This window comes from Callithrix jacchus, chromosome 2 (genome assembly GCF_049354715.1).
Source record: "Callithrix jacchus isolate 240 chromosome 2, calJac240_pri, whole genome shotgun sequence".
Taxonomy (NCBI): Eukaryota; Metazoa; Chordata; class Mammalia; order Primates; family Cebidae; genus Callithrix; species Callithrix jacchus.
Genome location: NC_133503.1, coordinates 79,219,092 through 79,244,008, shown reverse-complemented (window position 1 = coordinate 79,244,008; position 24,917 = coordinate 79,219,092). Strand labels below are relative to the sequence as shown.

The following is a 24,917-nucleotide window of genomic DNA, read 5'->3' as shown; positions in this document are numbered from 1 at the left end:
CAGCATGTTTGGAAAATAATGGCAATGCGTAAGATACCACAAATATTAAAGGTTAATAAGGCCACTTGCTTCCTTACAACTCCATGTTAATTTCACATTGCCCACAGGGAATAAACCAGAATTCTTAGCTTGGATCTTAATGACTACATGTGTTGTCTCTGTCTGTCTCTCCAGCCTCATCTCACACCAAGCGCCTCTTCCTTCTCTAAGTTCTTACAGGTACTAAAACTGACCGTGCCCCCACTGCCACCCATTAACCTCCACCATGCACACCCACACCTGGAATTTCCAAATTTGTATTGATCAGCCTTCTCTCGGCTTTGCCAGGTGAAAATCTAAACACCACTTAGCTCTCAGTTCAAATATCATTTCTTTAATGAAGTGATCCCTGAACACCTGTACTCCTATCATGAATGACTATTTTAGTGATGCTTAGCATGTATGTATCCATATGGTTTAGCTCTAGTCACATTTATAATTTTATATTCACTTGTCTTTCCTTCCCCATTAGACCTTAAGCTCAATGAAAAACAAACATGCTATTTTTGTTTAACACCATGTTTACAATTATCAGCATAGTGTGTGATCCATTAATATTTGATAGTTTAATAATGAAATGTTAAATTTGTATAACTTTCAATTTAAAAAATTCTGCCTGAGTTATTAATTCTATCACAGGCACCATCTACTTGTGACTTCAGGAATATTGCATTTATTTCTCTTGAGATAATTTTATCCCTGTAGTTATGTACTTCCTAGAATTTTGAAGGCCGTGCGGCCCTATTTGTCCAGTTGGCCAAGCACACTGCATATATTATATGAGTAGCACACATACAGACACACATGGGTGCTTTCAGTCCCTCTTCTCTACTTAGAGTTTGCTAAATCATTTTTGTTGGAGCTGGAAAATAAATTCACGAAGTGTTTTTTTTCCCCCTTAGTACTTTATCATGTCTTTCATGGTAATTTGCCTAGCCAAGTGATACATTTTTAGAGGAATGAAAGGCAAACTATATATTGGCCAGTTATTGAACTGCATAGTTATCAATATATACTAAGAAAAAAATGTGGGCACATGTTTTATCCTTTGTATAAGAAAATGACATATAAGGAGGACATGCTGTAAGAGCTTTTGTGTGTTTGGTTGTTTGCCACAGCAGTGGGAGACTTGTCGTGTTAACTATTTTTTCTACTTTAGGAAACAGTTGCAGTGAATTATAGCAGGAAGTGAACAGGAGAAACAGACAGATCTGAGTTCAAAGCCTGGGTCAGCTAATTACTGACAATACAGTGTTGGAAAGTGTGTTTTTTCTTATATCTTTATTTTCTCATCATGTTAAATAAGAAGTGTAATATCTGCCTTGGGGGCTATAATTATGGTTAAAATAGTTTCTGTAAAGTAACTATAATAGTGATTAGCAGACAGCAGTTTTTCAAAATATGGCATTTGTTACTTCACTGTTGTCACCATAAAGATGAAGATTGCTACCAACATTTTAAGATAGCTGATTAAAAATGGGATCTCTGGTTATAAAATAGGATGTTACTGTGTGCAAAGTACACATGAGGATCAAATTTACAATATCGACTTCACTGGCTTCATGATCCAACTTGTAAGCTTCTAAGTCAGTACATTGTCAACTGTGCCAAACGGCTTATTTACTGAAAAGTATTTAACTCCCAGTCGTTGGCTTTCTCTCTTCGTATGTGTTTCATTAATATTTTTCTGCCTCTCTTCTTGAAAATCAGTCTAACCTGTCCATTAAGCCATCTCAACTCAATAATAATCACTCTAAATATAACTATAAACTTCCATATAACTGCAGCTCTAATGTATAACATACCTCAGAGAGTACTATTAAACTCAAACAAGAATTTGCACATACTACCTCTACTTTGTTCTGTCTAGTCTTTTTAATATTCTGAAATTCACCATTTGCTCTGAACACGTTACTAAATTTATTTGCTCAGAGATTAACAATTATCTCTTGATTGAGACACTCAGAAGACTCTCCTTAGTCACCTTTCTCTTTCATGTCTCATGTTTGACATACAGCTTTTGACAGTTGACCAGCAATTCTTCACAAGATACTCTCTTCCATAGGGTCCCACTCCCCAAACAGACCAGATCTCCTTCTTCTCATGATTTATTCTTCCTCTATCTTTTTTCTTGATTTTATGTCTTTTTTAAAAACCATGACCATCACGAAAGCTGAGTCCTTGATTTCTACTCTTGATTTTCTCCACTTATCCCCCTGCCTTAACTTGGTGATTCTTCAAGGATATCTCACAAAGCTACGTCAATAGCCTTACCTTTCTCTAGATTTCAGATGTTCCAGAGGTCTTACTGGATGCTTTAACTAGTGTGTTATACCCCTTTGTTAGATAGAAATTGCAAAGCCACATTTATTCAGTTATTACCAAATTGAGATGATTTCTCTCTTGACTTTGATGTTCCTGTAAATGATGGCCCCATTCTCATATAACTAATAATAAAGCATTGTGTTCAATTTTTATTATACCCACTTTCTTTTGGTTACCAAGTTGAGAAATTTTTTCTTCAGAGTATCTTCTGGATTTTCTCCCTGAGCCCCATTACTCCTGGATTTTAACATTAGTGTCCTGACACCATTACCCACCACTATATATATCCCTGTTCATCTTGGGTATTACTGTTAGACAAAGCCTTTCGAAGCCCGGATCCAATTACCAAGGTCCATGCTATAGAATGTTCAATAGTTTCAATTGATAAATTCATTCTCCTGGGCATGCATTTAAACTCCCTTGAACAGAGCCACGCTCTTACATCTTCTCATTCCATCAGATTTTATTCAGGTGCCACTAACAACACCACATATCCCTTACTCTCCCTTAAACACAGTGAACTCATCCTTCTTTATGCATAGCAATTCTACCCATTCTCCAAAGGCAGTTCATCTATTTACCTCTTTGTGAAGCTTTCCTTTATAAATTGTTCTCTCCTCTGAATCATAGTGATTCTGGCTGATGACAGTGTTTCCCAAGTATGAGTAATGTTTATAACCACTTAACAGGGAAAAAAAAATCCTACTTCTGTGAATAAAAATAGCAGTGAAGCCTTGAGTTGTTTTGTGATCAGAGATGAAGATAGTTTAAACAACCCTGGTTTATAATCTTCAGCAGAGAATTAACTATATTATTTTGCATATTTTCTTTTTAACATGATATTTGTCATTGTATTCAACTCATTTATATGAGGTAATTATGCCTGTCTTTCCAACTCAATTATAAGCTCATTGAGGGCAGAGATCATCTTACCTGACTTTTATGTGCAAATAGCCATTATGCATTTGTTTCCATTTTAATGGCTTCTTATTTTGTTCATGTAAAAAATGGTAATGCTTTTGTTTAGTGTTATTGAGAATGACTTAGTGTTGCTGAAATGTGCAGTTCAATAGTTAATTAAATAAATTAATTAAATTAAGTGTTCTTGAATGGAAATTATGATTCTAAAACAACATGCCACTAATTCCAGCCACTGCCACCAGGTGGGGTATATGCTACCTTTTGGTATATACCAAATAGCTAAACATTCTCAGGAAAATGAATAATTAATAAACAGGAGAGAACTCTGGAATTAGCTCTTGTGCCTTTTTTAAAGCTTATAAGGTAGGCTTTTGTAGGATACATGGATCTGCACAGAACAAATTATTTTAATATAATTTGAAAATATAACTTCAAGCAAAAGTAGGCATCTGTTCTCTGTCACTCTTCTGCACTCAAGTGAAATCTTGAGTCTGCATTTTTCTGCACATTTTCTCTTCTTATCTCTCTTTACCTTATCATTTTATTTCTCTTCAAGCATTATATCCCTAACCTCTGCTGAAAAATGATTCCTGAGAAGCACCTAATTGTTTGTTGGGTTTAGCTGTCTGACATCTTTAGCGGTGACCCTATAATGACCTTATACTTACTGTCTCTAGCACCAATTTCAGAAACTTTTGTTAAAATCCTCCAGAGAATGCTTGGTCTCTCATGTCCTATGCTTAACTACTCCAGGGATTTAGTCCATGCCTGCTATATTTTCTCCAGCTATATATTTTTCTTCCTCACACTTTCTAACTTAAAGAAGTTCCCACAGCAAAATCTGAGGTTATCTATTCTACCTCAAGATCCACTGTGTTTCTAACCAGGCTGTTCCACTGGTTTTTTTTTTTTTTTTTTTTTTCTCTCCTCACAATTCATAAGGTATCAATGACATTTTGTTTTGTTTTGTTTTGTTTTACATAAAATAAAAGTGCCTGTTTGTCCTCCATAGTGCTGTAGGCTCAACATCTTTCCAAGAAACTTCACTGGAAATGATGATAGCTTTTATATATATACATTTTTCTTTACATAAATACTGAAATATCATAGCAATAACCAAAATCAAAAGGAAAACAAAAGGCAAGTAGATGAAGAAAAGAGATTTTTAAGGAACTTAAGATTTGTTTTGTGTTTTATTGACTCTTACAGGTTATGTAGAAGTGCTGGTGATACCTGCTGGAGCAAGAAGAATCAAAGTTGTGGAGGAAAAGCCGGCAAAGAGCTATTTAGGTAACCTGTGTTACAGACACAGAGAAGATCCAAGTACGAGCCCAACTCCCTGCCCTGAGAGTTCTATGATGAAGAGGAAGTCAATCTGTTTCTAGTTTTATGTTTGAACTTCCCAGGAACTATCTTTTGTCATATCACATAGGAATATTTTTCCTTCCCTCCCAAGACTTCCCAGGAGCAAAAGCAATCTGGTTGTCTATATGTTTTTGAGGGGTAAAAACTGCTTCCACATGTTAGTCCACAATTAAAAAAACAGAAAACACCTAACTGAATGATTGTGGTATGATTTATACCTATATGTATATATTTCATAAATATATTTCACATATATATATTCACATATACATATGCATACTAATTGCATATGTGTATATATGTATATATACAATGATCATTTAGTTAGGAAATCTTGTGGCACTTTTTAAGTAATGTTCTACATACTAAAGGATTTGACTTTGTAATGGAAAAGGGTTCTCTCTCACTTCATTTTAGGAAAACTCACCTATGAAGAAAATATTTTTAAATTTTTAAGTATTATGAGAAGGACTGTATCAGTTATTTTAATAGTTTAATTAGGTCAATAATATTTTTAAAGATATGAAAAATACTAAGTTGTCAAAAATATACATGCTCATATGTTAAAGTTTCTATCTAATTAAGTCATGCGAAAAGTTTTATCTAGCATACAGAGATAGAGGGACCTAATATGATTACGTCAGGCAGAAGACTAAAATTATTTTCCAGAATTGTAACATTGTGTTAATATTATCTTCACACACACACACACACACACACACACAAACTTCTCAAGCTTATTTTTGTAATAAAATAATGTCCTCCCCATTTTTTCTTAAATGAGCAATAATGTCCCAATGAGGAATCCTTTGTACGTAGAAACAACCCAGCTTGCATGAGTGTTTCTACTCTGCAATATCAAAAATACACAATCTACACTCAGATTGAATTTTTTTCCAATAGGAGTTGTATTTTAGGAGTAGAAAATTTTGAGGAAAGGGGACAGTAAAAGTAATTCTTTTATCATGTGACATACTCATTACCAATTATTACCATTTATACCAATTCATTGGTATTTAATCTATTTTACCTTCTGTGGTACAAATAGATCATACAGGATCTTCAAATTCAGATTAAAGTCCTAATACCCAGTTTTTAGAGACACTGGCCATAATCTAGACAATTTCAATACATTCAGTCAATAGCAGACAATTAGTTACTATACTTCCATGTATGTTTTCTTTTTTCTAAACTGGAAATGAATATAGATATCTCAAATAGAATTTTATCAATTATACAAAATTCTAAATTATAGTATGGGTTTTAGTAACCTGACACATGTGGCTGAAAAACCAGGCAGTATTACAAAGGGAACATCTTCATGCTGTCTCAAATTTCTTACCTCCTAGTCTCTTCAACCAGTCCAGTCATGTTTCCTGTTTCCGTCTGCAGTAAATGCCTTTTTTAAGGTCAGCAAATGCCCTCCATGTTGACAAATCCAATGTTACTTGACCTGTAAACAGCATTTAAAACTGTTGACCACTCATTTCATTAAACACTTTTTTTCCTGTTAGCTTATAGGACCACTGGATGTCCCTTACTGGTCTCTTCTGTGAGGTCTCAGCCTCTTTATATTTCCATATGTTCCCATACTATAGGGTTCAGGACTGGGTCCTGCTCTTTTCTCTGCTATATTCTCTCCCCATTACATCTAGCTCTACTGCTTTACATGTTTGTTTGATGTAAATTATCAAAAGTTTCATAAGTACCTCAGAAATAATGAGTCTGATACAGTTTAGATGTTGTCCCTTCTAAATTTCATGCTAAATTCGGATTCTCAATATTGCAGGTGGGGTCTGGTGGGAGGTGACTGGATCATGGGGATGGATTTCTCACAAATGGTTTAGCACCATCCTCTTGGTGCTGTCCTCACGATAGTGAGTTCACATGAGATCTGGATACTTAAAAGTATGTGGCACATACCCCCCCACACCCAGTTGCCCCTTGCTCCATCTCTCCCCATGTGAGATGCCTGCTTTGCCTGTACCTTCTGCCATGATTGTAAGCTTCCTGAGGCCCTCATCAGAACCCAAGCAGATGGCAGCACCACACTTCCTGTACAGCCCACAGAACCAAGAGCCAATTACATCTATTTTCTTTATAAACTACCCAGTCTCAGGTATTTCATGAGACCAATGCAAGAATAGCCTAACAGAAAGTCCAGAATCAAAAGTCCAAATAAAAAATCTGATTTCCACTCCATGCTAAAACCTTTTCTTCTCTTGGTGTTCTCCACTACAGTGAATGTCACTGCATTAGTGTCCGATGCCTACTATAATAATTACTGCAAACTTGGTTACTGAAAACAACAGAAATGTATTCCCTCATAGTTCTGCAGGCCAGAAGTCCAAAAGCAGTTTCACTGGGCCAAAAATCAGTGTTTGCAGTGTTACAGTATCTCTGGAGACTCTAGAGAGAACATCCATTCCTTCCCTTTTCCAACTCTAGTGGCTGCCAGCATTCCTTTGCATGTGGCCTTGTCACTCCATTTTCTGACTCCTTGGTCTCATTGTCTTCTCCTTTCCTTCTGTGTTCAAATTTTCCTCTTCTTCTCTCTTATAAGGATATGTGATTGCATTTAAGGCCTACCTGGATAATTCAGGATAATCTTCCATCTTAAGATCTTCAACTTAATATCTGTAACTTCTTTAAATGTGCCATAAAAAGTAACTGTCCTTGTTTGTGCTGCTATAAAAATGCCATAGATTAGGTAGCTTGTAAACAACAGAAATGTATTGCTCATAGTTCTGGAGGCTGGAAAGTCCAAGATCAAGGCACTAATGGATTTGGTGTCCATTAAGGGCTCATTTCCTCATACCGATGGCATCTTTTCACTGTGTCCTCACATAGTAGAAGGGGATAGCTAGACCTCTGGGATAAGGACACTAATCCCAATCATAAGGGCAGAGCTCTTATGACATAATCACCTCTCAGAAGACTCCACCTTCTAATACCATTAACTTGGGGTTAAGGTTTCAACATATAAATTTTAGGGGAGGACATGAACATTCAGACCATAACAATAGCATTCACACGTTCCAAGGATTAGGATGTGAATATCTTTTCCCTCTCAATAACATTTTTTTTATTGTGGTAAAATATATATCACATAAAATTTACCATCACAGCTAGTTTTAAATGTCAAGTTCAGTGAATTCAGTAGCATTAAGTGCATTCAAATTTCAAGAACATCTTTTGAAGGAATATAAAAACCCACTGTAAAATTCGTATGGAACTTTACATATGGAAGTGACCCTGAATTGTCAACCAATCTTGAAAGTGAACAAAGCTGGAGGATGCAGACTTTCCGGTGGCAAAAATTCCTACAAAGTTAAAGTAATTAAAACTGGCATAAAGACAGACATCTAAACCAATGGAAAAGAATAGAAAGTCCAGGAATAAACTCTTGTATATATGGTCAAATGATTTTCAACAAGGATTTCAAGACCATTCAACTGAGAAAGGACAGTCTTTTTCTCCAGTGGTACTGGGAAAACTAGATATCCATATGCAGAAAAATGAAGTTGGACCTTTACCTAAAACCATACCAAAAAGAAGCTGTTTTATCCAGGGCTTTTATTTGATATTTGATTAGTAATTTAATCTCTTTACTAATTATAGGTCTATTTATGATTTCTCTTTCTTCCTGATTCAGTTTAGGTAGGTTTTGTTTTGGAACATTTGTACATTTCATCTAGGTTATTCAATTTATGTTCATACAGTTGTTTATAGTACTCTCATAATCATTTTTATTTCTGTAGCATTGATTATAATATCCCCACTTTCAATTCTGGTTTTAGTAATTTGAGTCATCTTTTCTTTTTTTCTCTTAGTCAGTCTAGATAAAGACTTGATAATTTTGTTGATCTTTTCAAAGAACTATCTTTTAGTTTTGTTGATTTTTCTTGATTGCGTTCTATTCTCTATTTCACTTATTTCTACTCTAATCTTATTTGCTTTCTTTTTTTTTTTTTTTTGAGACGGAGTTTTCGCTCTTGTTACCCAGGCTGGAGTGCAATGGCGCGATCTCGGCTCACCGCAACCTCCGCCTCCTGGGTTCAGGCAATTCTCCTGCCTCAGCCTCCTGAGTAGCTGGGATTACAGGCACGCGCCACCATGCCCAGCTAATTTTTTCTATTTTTTAGTAGAGACGGGGTTTCATCATGTTGACCAGGATGGTCTCGATCTCTTGACCTCGTGATCCACCCGCCTCGGCCTCCCAAAGTGCTGGGATTACAGGCTTGAGCCACCGCGCCTGGCCTTATTTGCTTTCTTTTGCTAGTTTTGGATTCAGTTTGCTGTTTTTCCAGTTCATTACATTGTAAAATTTTGCCATTAATTTCAGATCTTTCTTCTTTTTTAATATAAGAGTTTATAGGTATATATTTTCTCCCCCAGAACAACCTTTGCTGTGTCCCATAAGGTTTGGAATGTTGAATTTTCGTTTGTTTCCAGATAATTTCTAATTCCCCATGTGATTTTTCTTCATGGATCCATTGGTTGTTAGAGAATGTCTTGTTTAATTTCTACAAATTTGTGCATTTTCTGGTTCTGTTCTTAATTTCTAACCTCATCCCTTTGTGGTCAGAGAAGATATTTTGTGTGCTATGTATCTTTTAAGAACATGGATAGATATGTTGGGGTGGAGGGGTGTTGTTCAGTTTACCATATTCACTAATTTCTATCCAGTAGTTTATGCCAAACTCAAGAGTCCTCCTTGATCCTTCCCTTTCTTTACTATTCTAATGTGATGCATTAGGAAATCATTTCAGTTACTCAAAGTTATTACTTTTTCTCCATATACACTGATCTTTAACCAAGCCACTCTCTATTACATAGTCCTTCTTTATTTTCTGTATAGCACTTATCCTTTCCTGAATTTTTTTATTTGTTTAAATTCTTGCTTTTCTAATGGCAATCTCAATTGTTAATTCCTGAAGGTAGTTTGTTCTTTGTCTACAATAACTAAATCAAAGACTGGCACACAGGAAATGATAGATTTTTTTGGTGAGTTTTGTTTAAGAAAAAGATGTTTCACATTTGTTTAATAATTAGTATAGGCCAGTGAATTACAAATATCCATAATTCCTCAGAATACCTCTATAAAGTAGTCATTATTAATTTTCCAATTTTTTAAATCTGGTACTAGAGTAACAGAAACTTTAAGTTTCTTGCCCAAGGTTATACATCTAAGAAGCTGTGAACCTAGATTTGAACCCAAGGCTTCTGGGCACAGCATCTGAGTTCTTAGGCACTGAACCACACTGTCTCTTTTGCAGTTTTATTATTTTAAGTAATTGTCTTCCACACAACACTTGTGATTTAAAAGTACATGTCATGTTGGACACATTTTCTTTAAACTTTCCCCATATAACCTATTTTTCCCCTTTTAAACTAGGGTGATCAACTAATTGTATAGAATTAACTCAGAAGAGTATAAATTATGAAATGACTTTTTTTCTCTAATCACTGTCTCCAATTCTACTAAATCCCATAATTTTTCTCTGTTAGTTACCTCTAAACATAAGTCTTCAATCACTCTTTGTTTTTAAAAGACCATTAAGTTTAAAAGTTGAATCACATATCTGTCTCAGTTAGTTACTGTAAATTCTCCTTGTGCTTAGCCTTAGGCCTAACTGAGCAGGGTCTTTTACTTGTAGAAAGAAATAGCATCTATGCCCTTAACCAGAATGAATGCTGCTCTGCAGATTAAATCAATGTTGAAAAATACTATTAATAAGTTACCATGTTTATTCAAGAGCACATTTCCTTACTTGTTGACTCAAAATAGTAATAATAACAATTCACCTCTGGCAAATCACAGGAAGGGTGCAAGAATGGAGACAAAGAGACCAGTTACATAATCCTAGCAAGAGAATATAAATGGAAAACACCTAGTAGCTTGTACAGACTTTGAAGAAGTTGAACCGATGGAACTTGTTGAAAAATAGATGTGAGTCTTGATAGAGGATAAAAATTCAAGATGACTTCTAGATTTCTGGCAAGTAATAGTAACACTTACTCATGTAGGATACTTGGATGGGGACAAATTTGAAGTAAAGAATAAATGACACTATTAAAATCATAGATTTCAAACCTAAAGACTTGGCAAATAGATACATTTTCTAAATCACATTTTCTAAATGCTCCTTTGGGCATAGGAAGAAAGTAATTGGAAATATTCATCTTGAAATAGCTTTGGCAAAAAAAAAAAAGAAAATAGAACCTTGGCAAACTGATAATTCTTAAACAAATTAACCTGTCTATATCAAACCATATATTATTTTATAGAGATACTTAATCATTTCCCAATACAATTATTGTTTTTCATCATTCTTTCTTTGTACTGCATTCTTAAATGCAATTATTATTTGCTTCTCTAAAGACTGTGGCATTATTGTCATTAGTAATTTATCAAAAAGCCTAAAATGGAAAATACTTCAAATAGATCTATGTTATACCTTTGCAAAATCATTGCAGCTTACGGGTTTTTTTTTTAAATCTCGAAAAGCTCATATGGGTATACTTACCTTCCATGCAGTTTTGCATGCAAGGCACTAGGGATAACCTCTCACTAAAAAAAAAATTAAATGAGAAAAATTCAAAAGAAAAAAAAACATTTTATAATATACCTATCATTTTAGTTACTTCAGGCTGCTATAACAAAGTGCCATGGACTTTGTGACTTGTAAACAACAAAAATTTGTTTCTCACATTTCTAGAGGCCATAAGTATGAGATCAAGGGTATCAGCATGGTGGGATTCTGGTGAGGGCCCTCCTCTGAATTGCAGACTGCCACTTTCTAGCTGTGTCTTCACATGGCAGAGAGAGAGAGAGAGAGAGAGAGGAAACAAGCTCTCTTGGGACTCTTATAAGAACACTAATCCCATTCATGAAGACTGCACTCTCATGACCTCATCTAATCCTAATTACCTCCTGAAGACTCCACCTCCTAATAAGATCACATTAGGGGGTAGGGTTTTAACATGAATTTAGAGGGAGGGCACCAATGTTCAATCCATAACACCTCTGAACTGGAAAGAAATTAAAGAATCCTTAAATACCAAAAACAAAGTGGGAACAGGAAGCCAGAGAATTAGACTGACTCTGAAGACCCACTTATACTTGATTCTGGTAAGCAGGTTTAGACTTTGAGAGCCACGGGGACTCTGTGGGCAGAAAACAAAATCTAAGGCCTTTACAAAGTGGGAACTCTAGTAAGAGAGCCCTGCATAAAGCAAGAACACCAAAGAACTACAGCTTCACTGTGATGGATAGATAGAAATTGCACCACAAAATGAAAAAGAAAAAAATATATCTATATTAACTTTAGTACTAAGTGTAAGTAGAAAATCAATTTTCCTGAGAATTTGTAAGGCAAATCAAACCCTCATATGGGTTTACAGCACCAATTTACCTTAACTGTGAAGTTCTGAGCTCTCAAGATTTATATGGTTATTAAGTTGGTTGGCATGTGCAAGTACAAATCTATACACACATACACATATACACATATATATGTATATTTGTGTGTATGTGTGTATATATACATATATACATTTATATGTGTGTATGTGTGTATATATACATATACATATATATGTACATTATGTATACATATATATGTACATTATGTATACATATATATGTGTGTGTGTATATATATGGCTATTCAGATATTCTTTTTCTTCTTGTGTCAATTTTGGTAACTGATATTTTTACGAAATTAATCCAGTTCACTTACCTTGTCAAATTCATTGGTTTAAACTTGTTTATAATATCTCCTTATTACACTATCATGCCCATAAGAACAATATTTTGTCTCTTATTTCTGATATTTTTTAGTTTGTGTCTATTTTTCTCAATTAGATAAGCTAAAGTTTTATCAGTTATTTGATCTTTTTAAATAACCAACTCTTGGTGTTAATGATTACCCCATTGTTTATTTACTTTCTATTTAATTGACTTCTGCCCTTAGTTTTTGGCTTCTATTTACATTGGGTTTATATTTTTCTACCATTTCAAGGTAGAAACTTAGATTATGAATTGTATTGCTTTCTTCTTTGCTAATGTGACAATTTAAAGCTATAAGAATCCCTCTAAGCACTGTTTTAGTTGTATTCCACAATATATTCTTAGTTAAAAATATTTTCTTATTAACACTGTGATTTCTACTCCGATTCATGAGTTACTTATAAATGGATTGTTCAATTTTCAAATATTTTTAGTTTTTAAAATAGATATATTGTTATTGATTTTTAGTTTAAATCTGTTCTGGTAAGAGAATATATTCAGTATAATTTCAATTGAGACCTGTTTTATGACTTATAGCATCTATTGGCCAATGATGCATTTATATTTGAAAAAAATTGTGTTCAATTAATAGATTTGCTGAGCTCAATCTCTAAATATCAATTAGCTTTATTTGGTTCAGGTCTTCTATATTCTTACTGATACTCATCATTTTTTTCAGTTAAGGAGAGAAAAGCATTGAAATTTTCAACTAAAATTGCAGATTTTTCTGTCTCTTTTCAATTAAGTTAGTTTTTGCTTCATGCATTTTGATAATCTAGCATACACTTAGGATTGTTAAGTCTACTTAGCAAATTTTATGTCATTTAAAAATATAAATAATGCTAATTTAAATGACCTTTAAAAACACGTCTTTTTTTAATCTCAAAATATTCCTTGCCCTGGTCTGTGGTACCTATTAATAATATGGTCACTGGCTGGGTGTGGTGGCTCATGCTTATAATCCCAGTACTTTGAGAGGGGTGAGGTAGATGGATCACCTGAGGTCAGGAGTTTGAGACCAGCCTGACAAATATGATGAAACTCTCTCTACTAAAAATACAAAAATTAGCCTGTAATCCCAGCTGCTCAGGAGGCTGAGACAAGAAAATTGCTTAAACCTGAGAGGTGGAGGTTGCAGTGAGTCAAGACTGTACTTCAGCCTGGGCAACAAAAGCAAAATTCCATCTCAAAATAATAACAATAATAATATGGTCATTATACCATTTTTTTTATTTTTAGTGTTGCATGCTACATCTTTTTCCATTCATTTTAACCTATTTATTTTTAAAGTTCATTCTTGTCAATTGAATACAGGGGGATTTTTCCTTTTCTTTAACCTGACAATCTCTCTTTTAATCAATGTCCTTAGTCCACTTAAACTTAATGTAACTTTGAACAAACTGAATTTGTTTTCTACTTGTTCCATCTCTTCCTGATTTCTTTGTTCCTTTTTCTCTGGCTTCTGTTGGATTGAGTATGGTTTTTACTATTCCAGTGTCTTCTTTACTTGCTTATTAACTATCATTCTTGCTTTATATTTTTAATGATTGATCTAGCATTTACAGTACATATTTTTAACTTATCACAGCCTCCTTACAAATCATTTATACCACTTTATAGATAATGTAAGCTCCTTAGAATGGTATACTCCTCTTTTTCCCTCATTTTTGCTATTATGCATCTTACTCTCATATTTCCTATTTTCAGTTTGTTTCTACATGTTTTAAACACCAAAATACATTGTAATCATGTTGCCTCAGTTAATTATACTAAAAATTTCAATATTTTTATACATTTACCAGTATCAACTTCCTTCCTTCCTTCACATAGACACCTCTTTCCATCTTGAACCATTTTATTTCAGCCTGAAAAGCATACTTTAATATTTTTTATAGAGCAAGTATGCTGACAACATTTCCCAGATTTTGTCTGAATATATATTTACTTTGCTTTCATATCTGAAGGATATTTTTACTGTATGTAGAATTCTAGATTTTGTTTTGTTTTCTCTCTCTAAATGTGATAATTGTATTGTCTTCTGGCTTGTATTAGTTATGATGATATATCCAGTAAATTGTTAAATTTTTTATCCCTGTTTTCATGTGCCTTTTTCTCTCTAGGCCCTTTCAAGATTGTTATCCCTATTATTGGATTCCGGCAGTTTGATTATAATGTACTTTGCATGGTTTTCTTTATTGTTATTTGGCTTAGATTCCATTGCATTTTTTAGATTTGTAGGTTTGTAGACTGTATCAAATTTGGAAAAATTTTGCACACAATGTCTTCAAATAACTTGTATGCCCCAACCCACATTTCTGGAATTCTAGTTATACATGCGTGACTCTACCAGGTATTTCCCATGGGACACCGAAGGTCTATTCATTTTTTTAGCCTATTTTCTTTTTAGGTTACAGTCAATTTCTATTCTCTTAGGTTTGCTTCAAGTTCATGGACTTCTTTTGCAATATCTAAAATGTTTGTAAATCTGTTTGGTGAATTTATCATTTCAGGTATTATGTATATTTTTCTATTCTGTGACTTTATCATAACAGTTATGTATAATTTTTCTATTTCTATTTTATATATTTTCTATTTTGTGAAATTTGATTTATTTTTCATAGTTTTCATTACTTTTCAATGTTACATATTTTTCTTTGAATTATTGTGCATACTGAACATACTTACAAAAGTTCTTTAAAAGTCTTAGTCAGCCAGGCACGGTGGTTCACACCTGTAATCCCAGCAATTTGGGAGGCCGAGGCAGGCAGATCACTTGAGGTCAGGAGTTTGAGATCATATTGGCCAGCATGGTAAAACCCTGTCTCTACTAAAAATATAAAAATTAGCTGGGCATGGTGGTGGGCATCAGTAATTTTAGCTACTCATGAGGCTGTGGCAGAACAATTGCTTGAACTCAGGAGGGAGAGGTTGCGGTGGGCCAAAATGGTGCCACTGCACTGTAACCTGGGTGACAGAGCGAGACTCCATCTCAGAAAAAATAAAAAAATAAAAGCCTTGGTCTCAGAGTTCTGTCATCTCGATTATTCCTGGATCTCATTGTATTGGCTGATTTTTCCACTGATTATGATAGGTTGCAATCCCTTTTTCCCATACCTAGTACTTTTTGGTTGGATGCTAGATACTATGAATGTGACATTGCTAAATGACTGTATTTTGTTATTTACTATTGAGTACTGAGTTTCATTTTGCTGGACAGTTAATTTACTTACAGATCAGCTAAACTTCTTGAGGCTTTTTAAAAGCCTTTTCAGTATGCATCCAAAGTAGCCTTTGCTCTAGGATTACTTTATCGTTATTTCTTATATGTAGTCTTTTTTTTTTTTGCTCTCCACTAAAAATTGTGAAGAACAAAATCTCTTCAGCTGCTTTAACCAATTTGAACTCCATTCTCTGTGTCCTCAACTCACTGAAGCTCTTGCCCTTATCTTCTGTGCTCTGTGTGGGTTTGACCTCCCAGTGTGTGTGGAGGAGTGGGGTCTGGTAAATATTTTCAAGCAGAAAGTTAAACAATTTTAGAGATCAAATCATTTGGTCTTCTCTTAGAGATCACAGTTCTCTGTTGTTATTTACCCAATGTCTGAGAACAGTTGTTTCTTACATTGTCTAATTTTCTAGTTATTTATGGTAGAAGAGTTAATGCAGTTTTAGTTATCCAATCAGGTGAAAAGTATGATTTCTAAAAGCACATTTTTTAAATTAACAAATTAAAAACAAAAAGCAAGAAACATACACCTAAAGTATTGATTCTTTATGTGAGGCCACTATTAAATGGTGTGGATTTGAAGGTACATGTGTGTGCCATTTTCTGGAGAATGCTGAATATCAAAAACAACAATTGAGTCTAAAATACTCTAGTGATGTTCAGGATTTTTAATGGAATTTTTATTAGAGATTTTCCAGAAATATTTCCTTATTTCATGCCCTAAAAATGTACTGAGGTACAGGAGGAAAAAAGTGGAATTGTAATGACCACAGTACATATCTAAGCCAAAAAGATTCCTCAAAATACTTAATAGACTTTAATGAAAAACAAGGAAATACTTTGCCTTTTAGGCAAAATCACTAATTATCAATTTAGCATTGTCTAAAGTATAATATCCTTTGTAACTAATAAGCAAATGAAAAAAATTGTCAAGTTCAATAGTAATAAAGCAGTAGATCATTTAAGAAAACTAGATTGGGCCAGAGTGGTGGCTCACACCTGTAATTGCAGCACTTTGGAAGGCCATGGTGGACGGATCAACTGAGGTCAGGAGTTCCAGACCAGACTAGCCAACATGGTGAAACCCCATTTTTATTAAAAACACAAAAATTAGCTGGGCGTGGTGGTGGGAGCCTGTAATCCCAGATACTAAGGATGCTAAGGCAGGGAGAATTGCTTGAATTTGGGAGGTGGAGTTTGCAGTGATTGGGCCACAGCACTCCTGGGTGACAGAGTGAGACTCTGTCTTAAAGGGGAAAAAAAAAAAGAGATTGTTTAAAAGTGTTAACTTCTGAAATTTCTTCTCAATTATGTTTGATAGTTTTTACCATTTCATTATTTGCCATCATAACCTGTCTGTTTTCTTATTCTAGAACCTTGGCATCATACTTGACACTTCCATTTACCCAAGACAACCAATTACCATATTCTGTCCATTTTACTCCGAAATACATCTTGATATTTTTATCCATTCCCTTAATCCAAGCCACCATTATTTTCAGTTAGGCTATGTTAGTGTTATATATTATCTTCCCTGTTTAAATTTACCCTACACCAGCCCATTTTTCATAGAATATTTTCCAAAATATTTTAAAGTTTTACCATTATTTTTTTCTCAGACAATGTCTGGCTCTATTGCTCAGGCTGGAGTGCAGTGGCATGATCTCAGCTCACTGTAACCTCCACCTCCTGGGTTCAAGCGATCCTCCCACCTCAGTCTCCTGAGTGGCTGGGACTATAGATGGGCACCACCATATCCAGCTAATTTTTGTATTTTTTTGTAGAGATGGGGTTTTGCCATGTTTTCCAGACTGGTCTTGAACTCGTAAACTCAAGTGATCTGCCCACCTTGATCTCCCAAAGTGCTGAGATTATAAGCATGATCCACCACGTCAGTCATTATATTTTTTTCTTAGGAAAACTCAAAATACTAACAAGCTCTCTCTGGTCTGGCTAGTCCTCGTTTCTCCAGCCTCCTTCCTTCATAATCTGCTTCAGCATGTTTGACTTCATGCACATGGGTCCTCTGGTCCTGGGCAAGCTGCTGTGAGCTTTAAGACCTTTCCATGTATGGTTCCCTTAGTCTAGAATGCCCATTCTCTGCTTCCCTTATTTTCCCTCACTAACTTCCTGAGTAAATAACATCCCTCAGAGGAGCCTCTCTCAACTTCATCACTCAGGAATCATCATGTTGTAGTAAGTTGCCTATGTGACTTATTTAATGTCTGGCTCTTCAGATACAGTGTAAGTTCCATGAGGACAGAGAACAGATACATGTTGTTCATTTTGGAGGTTCTAGAACTTTGAATGTTGTCTGAGTTATAGTTGATACTTGATAAGTAATTATTCAATCATGATTCAATGTTATATAAGAGAAAGTTACTTTCAATGATGTGCTCAGAATCAAGCACTCACAGTCACTATTAAAGTATAAATTTACACAACCTCTATGAAAATCAGTTTGAAACTGTTTTTCAATATATTTAAATGTTCAATTTCTTTTTTTTATAATTCTAAATCTGGATGTTTATTTAGGGGAAATAAGATATACACATAATTAGTATATAGCATTTAAACATTATTTACAAGATAAAAACTTGAACATCTTCAAGAATCTAATACTTGGAGATTAGCCTAAATAATAATTAGCAAGATTTATTGGCTTAAGTTATCAAAACATTTTCATATAATTTTGACATAGCCATCAATCAATCTTTATGTACATGTCTTTAGGAAAGACAGGAAAGTTGTATGGAAGACTCGAAAAGTTTAAACACAAAATCCTTTGAAGGAAAATATTTTAAAAATTTAAAATGGTAACTGTGAAATCTCATTTCCATGTCATTAATCTTATTTAAATTGTACACAGATTAGCTCAAAAAAATGTAAACAGAATTATTCTGTAAAGTCCTATAGAGATGATGGTTGTTTATGGGTGAGATATAACATTTATCTTTCATTCTTGTTCATGGATCACAAACAGATGTTAAAAGATTCTGGGTCTGTTTTTAACTCAATATATTGTCTTTGAATTGTTTTATAATGCATATAACCCTGTCATTTTGATCTGTTAATTAATGTGCTGCTTAACGATCCTTGTTTATTCATGTACTTTTCCGGATGGGCATAGGGGAGACAGAGTATGTCTGAGATGTAAAGCCAGTATTCACAGTGCTCATAGTATCACTGGATAGACTAAATCAAAGGGCCAAGGAGATTAGAGAAGGCAAAAATAAATATGGCTTTATAGTTGTGGAGAACCAAGGACAGGAGAGCTTATGGCATTTGCCATTATTGCAAACTTTTCCTAAAAAGAGCTGTCTCCAGTTTTACATCAGGGAATGTTATCCCATTTGTTTGGAAATGAATGGAGTGGTTTTTAACAAAATAATTTGTAGTGGTATTAATCAATGAAGCTGACTTGTTAATACCTATTATATTTTTTAATCTCTTTATAGCTCTTCGAGATGCTGGCAAACAATCTATTAATAGTGACTGGAAGATTGAACACTCTGGAGCCTTCAGTTTAGCTGGAACTACTGTTCATTATGTAAGACGAGGCCTCTGGGAGAAGATCTCTGCCAAAGGTCCTACTACAGCACCTTTACATCTCCTGGTATGAGGGAATGAATTGATAACATGGCATAATCAACTTCCCATGGCAAGGGACATTCCCAGTGTACTTTCTCTAATCTGTTTTTCATATTTGAATTGTCACATAGACATCTAAAATTATTCAAAAAGTAGTTTTTTTAGGAGTTTTGTAAAATGTGTTTTAAACCAGGATGTCTAAAATAGCAATTACTATAAGAGGAGAAAGATGTTTTAGGGAATTTACAGATGCAAATTACAGATGGATTGCCAGAGAATCCAAAGAAACACATTCTTCCTAAAAACATACAGTTCTTAACTGCAGAGGATGTCTATAAAGAGAGTACTATAATACTGTAAAACACAGCGTTTTATATATCCATGAATGGACATTGTCTGGACATTATCTCACTCTGCATAAAAACCTTAGATAAAATGTTATTCTACCTGAGAGAAGGAATTTGATAAATACGACTAACAGTTCTCTCAATCACCCTGTTATATTTTCTTACTACGTTCATGGATTTTTGTAAAGAATTATGAAAAATTGAATGTTTGGGATGATAAGCTTATTACCATTAGTAAAAGACGGGATATAAGTGATTTAGAATTTGAAGAGAAATTCTATGATGGGGCTTTGTCCAGGCTGGTGGCAGGTGCCCCTTTTGACTTTGATCATGGCAGTGCATGCTAATAACATATGAGCCAAATGAGTGACCACATAGCTGGTGGAAATTTTCTATCCTTGTGGCAAAAGTCTAAAATTCAGACACTTCAACACCTCAAGTCCACACATAAAACAACTCTGAAACATGATCAATTGACTGTTTATTTGGAGCACGATGTGCTGCATTATTTAATATCTCCACATGATTTAAGATGAATTTGTCTTCAATTGGAGACATGTGTGTTGCTAGTCTAGGAGCCAGAGGTCCACATCATATATTGGCCCATTTGCTTCTCCTACTTAATGTGCCTGCAAATTACCTGCTGTTCTTACTAAAATGATTATTCTGATTCATTGGATTTGGGATGGGATTTAAAATCTGTATTTCTCACCACCTTCCATGTGATACTGCTGCTACTGGTCCACAAACCACATTTTAAATTACAAGGTTTCATATAACTGCAATTAATATGCTCTACCAACAGAAATAAAGGGAGCGAGGTGAGTGGTGTGTGTACCTTCTATTCCAAATCAGAACAATTATATTCATCATTCATTGAGGACTAAGAATTAGACTATCGAAAAGTGTTTTACATTCATTACAGCATATAATCCTCAAAATAATCCTGTATAATATGTATTACTCTATTTTACAGATTAAAAATAATTAAATATGAGAAGAGTTAATCAATATGTTCAGTATTGTACAATAAGTTATTTATCTATTAATAAACTAGGTATTAATCACTCTTCTATACTACCTCTCTGACATAGAAATCCAAAGAACTTGGATTCAAAGCTTAGATTCAAGTTCTTTATAGCAAACTGCCTTGAATCATAAATGTAAATATACTTTGAATAATCATTTTGTGCATCTCTTCACAATCCCTTTGGATCCTCTTATTTAATTTCAGCTGGAAACCCTATTCTGTGCCTTATGCCATCTAGAGAGGTAAAATAAAATGAAGAAACAAATGTTGTGTGAACAATATCTAGTTTGTTCCATGACTTGGTTACTTCTAATAACAGTATCATCAATAGCAAACCTGTATTTAATGTTTGTGTTGCATCAAATGCCATCGTGTTGCCTGCCTTTAATAAGTATAACCCCTCTTTTTCTTATTTTATGGAATAAGACTGAGACTTCTTTATTAAGCTTCTAATTCAGACTTTTAAACACTATATATGAGACCTTCTAGTGTTGGGTGGAGGGATTTTCCTTGCTGCAGAATCCTTAATCTAACTGGTAATTACCAAGGTTTTTCCTGGAAGCATGAAGCATAATTAAAGTCAGTGAACTATGTCTAAAAGAAGGCATCTATGTGACCTGGATTTATTCAGTAATCCAAGGGAAACTGCACTTCTAAGATATTTTTTCTTTAATGACTATTACAGATTGAAAGACTGTACTGAATTTTGAAAGGCAATTCCTTCTGCTGCCATGCTTCAACATGTGCCCCTCAACTGTAACGTGGTCACACTTTCCTTTTTGCAAAGAATGCTGCCAAATTCAAATGGTTTAAGAAAGAGCTAATGGTTTTGTAGCCAATGTCTCTATTTTAAGTGGCATTAGATATTCAAAGACAATCTAAAGTTCTATCAATGAAGAGGTAGTTTATTAGGAAGAGTAGACACATTGTAATGTAATTAAACAAATTGACAAACAGCTGTTATTTACATGTTCATTCCATACACTTAAGATTAATAATAGTCTGGTTATAGCCATAAACAAGGTATGTCATTTTTTAAAAACCCATTTAAACTCTGTCTTTAAACTCATTAGGCTGAAAGTCACTTATAACTGGCAACATCAAATGACATATTTAAGCCAAAATAAGTACTATGATGTACTTAGAATAGTACACTGTATATGTTACGCATTTCAACTTAAAAATTATTGTTTTTATTGACTTATTTATAAAGTCAATATACTAGTCTCCCAATCCACACAGCAAAATACATCTTAGGCATTTTGTTGATATACTGAACAAAACTCTGAGAAATAAAAGTAAAGAAAATGTAATTAAAATGTTCAGACACTTAACCCTAGGTCCATTTAAATTTTCCTATGGAGCTTTACCTGTCATTACAATTACCTTGATGCAGGTTAAATACTAAAAAATGTTCTTTAATAATTTAGCATAATTTTAAAATGTAGGTACATATGTTTTTTAGTGTGTCATATAGATTGTTTTAATAGATCCTCAGATCCATAGAAGTAATATTTTTCATGGGATTGCTTGACATATTTTCTAAAAATTGATGTATAAAGAAATATATACACTCATTAACTTTTTTATTAGAATATGTTTGTGGGGGAGTGTGGGTGTATTTATGTCTGAGCCTGTCCAGTTCTGAGCCTGACACTGGGTAGCAGTAGAGAACAAAACAGACATGGTCCCTGCATACAGTTCAGTCCAATGTGTAGGCCAACTTTCAGTCATTTTCATGTATTCTTTATGGTTTATTGAATTATTGACATATATGTACATAACTGTACAATTATTAAATTAATATTAAAAGTTTATATAACATAAATTTAATTTCAAAGGAAACAATATATACTACAAATAGAAAATCAGTAACCTTGCAAAAACTAAAGGTTAACTGTAAGCATACATGGAATAAAATCCTTGTCTTCCAGTTTACTTAGAAATACTCTTTTATGAAGTTTGATGATCCCCAAAGTCATCTATTCTATTCCTCTTTTGACTCAGTGACTTCCTGTCCATCTTTTATTTTCTTTACATTTGGTATTAGATTGTGAGTCACACCTTGATATTTGATAGAACACATAATCCTGCTGCTATGCCTCCCCACCCCCAACTAAAGTCATCTTATACATGTACTATGCTTTGGGAAACTGTTTAGTCCATCAAATTGAAAGAAAATGCTCTAGTATTTCTGACCTTACTCGAATGAACTTTTCTTCAGGATATCTTTAGCATGGAGGTAAGTATGAAGCTCCAGTCTTTTCCAAAGCATGGCAATATCAACATTTAAGAATAATGTCACATTTCTAGTATGCATTAAGAGAAGCATGTGTTGACAACAACAACAAAAAATGCACACAATGCAATGAGCATTTTAAGGTATCAATATCGTTAATTTTATGCATCACATTGCATGTGTTCTAGTTTGACTCATCTGCCTTGATCATTTTATATACTATAGGTGCTCCTGTTTCAGAATCAGAATTATGCTCTTCACTATGAATACACTATCCCATCAGATCCTCTTCCAGAAAACCAGAGCTCTAAAGCACCTGAGCCCCTCTTCATGTGGACACATACAAGCTGGGAAGATTGCAATGCCACTTGTGGAGGAGGTGAAGGATTTTTAAATATTTATCTTTCCAAAACATCAGTTGTTTTCTGATTAACCACTGATAATTAAGACATTTCAGAAATCCCTAATCTGCAATTCTAAAATCCATAGAGTTAGAAACAGAAAGTTTTGTATGACATGTTTAGTGGCTAAACATCTGAACTACTTTGAATGGAAGAAAAGCTATTTAGAGTTGTTACATATCTCAGTATGAATATTCTTTGCCTTGCATTACATAAATATTAATATATTTGTTTATAGTGGCCTCCCCAGATAGCATTCAGGTTGTTAGGTACTTTTATACACTGTGTTACGTCTATGAAATCTTGAAAGTTCTAATTTCCAAAGTACACCTGCCGACAAGAATTACAGACCTGAAATGAATGTAAGAGTTATTTGACAAGAACAGTCTTGAGCTTGCTTCTATATTGTCTGTATACTTATGCTAACTACAGGAGGCTCCCAGTATCCAAGACCTCCTGTGGATACCAAAGTTTGAGGATGCTCAGGTTCCTGACATAAAATGATGTAGCACAGTCATTCCTCTCCATCTGCTGGTTCGATATCTGCAATTCAACCAGCCATGGGATGGAAAGTACCCACAGGCAGTCTTTCATATCTGAATGTTTTGATCTGTAGGATCACGAGGTCAAGAGATCGAGAACATCCTGGTCAATTTGGTGAAACCCCGTCACTACTAAAAATACAAAACAGCAAACTGAATCCAAAACTAGCAAAAGAAAGCAAATAAGGCCAGGCGCGGTGGCTCAAGCCTGTAATCCCAGCACTTTGGGAGGCCAAGGCGGGTGGATCACGAGGTCAAGAGATCGAGACCATCCTGGTCAACATGATGAAACCCCGTCTCTACTAAAAAATAGAAAAAATTAGCTGGGCATGGTGGTGCATGCCTGTAATCCCAGCTACTCAGGAGGCTGAGGCAGGAGAATTGCCTGAACCCAGGAGGTGGAGGTTGTGGTGAGCCGAGATCGCGCCATTGCACTCCAGCCTGGGTAACAAGAGCAAGACTCCGTCTCAAAAAAAAAGATGGTTGAATCTGTGGATGCAAAACTTGCTGATACAGAGGGCCAAATGTATATGTATAGAGCATGTACAGAAAGTAATTTTCTGATTCCTTTAATTTCCTATTTTTTAAAATATGCCACTATTTTAAATATATATAAATGTGTCCTGAAATTGTGCTCCAAGTTTGTTTTTTAGTTTTTATTCTAATCTTAAAGATTAAGGAGGCAAAAGAACAAAACTAGTTCAGCATCGAATGTGACACTAAGAAATCACTTAATTAGCCAGGTGTGGTGGTACACACCTGTAATCCCAGCTTCCCAGGAGGCTAAGGCCTGAGAATTGCTTGGACCTGGAAAGTGGGGGTTCCAGTGAGCTGAGATCAGACCACCACTACATTGCAGCCTGGGCGACATAGACTGTCTCAAGAAAAAAAAAAAAAAAAAAATAGGAAAGAAAAGAAATCAATTAATCCTTAATCCTATCCCACTATTGTATCCACAAGATAATTGTGTCCTGCAGGTTAAATAGATTGTAGTTGCTCATAGCACTGGTTAGAAGGTCATGAGACACTGCCAATTTACACTTGTATCCATCTGTAGATACAGTATATTATATCAGCAGTATATTATTTCAGTTCTCAT

General features: G+C 34.5%; 1 protein-coding gene across 5 annotated transcripts in view; it reads left to right on the top strand.

Annotated features, from left to right (window-relative positions):
• The window catches only part of ADAMTS19 (ADAM metallopeptidase with thrombospondin type 1 motif 19), a 266,721-nt gene that overhangs the window by 183,191 nt on the left and 58,613 nt on the right, over window positions 1-24,917 (top strand). For 3 of the 5 annotated variants that reach the window (XM_035290949.3, XM_078364939.1, XM_035290950.3), the window contains 3 exons: window positions 4,495-4,608; window positions 19,127-19,284; window positions 23,101-23,254. In XM_035290949.3, the coding sequence (XP_035146840.2) occupies window positions 4,495-4,608; window positions 19,127-19,284; window positions 23,101-23,254 (426 nt within the window). The remainder of the gene's footprint in view (window positions 1-4,494; window positions 4,609-19,126; window positions 19,285-23,100; window positions 23,255-24,917) is intronic. The other 2 variants (XM_002744633.6, XM_078364938.1) reach the window with 1 other exon arrangement.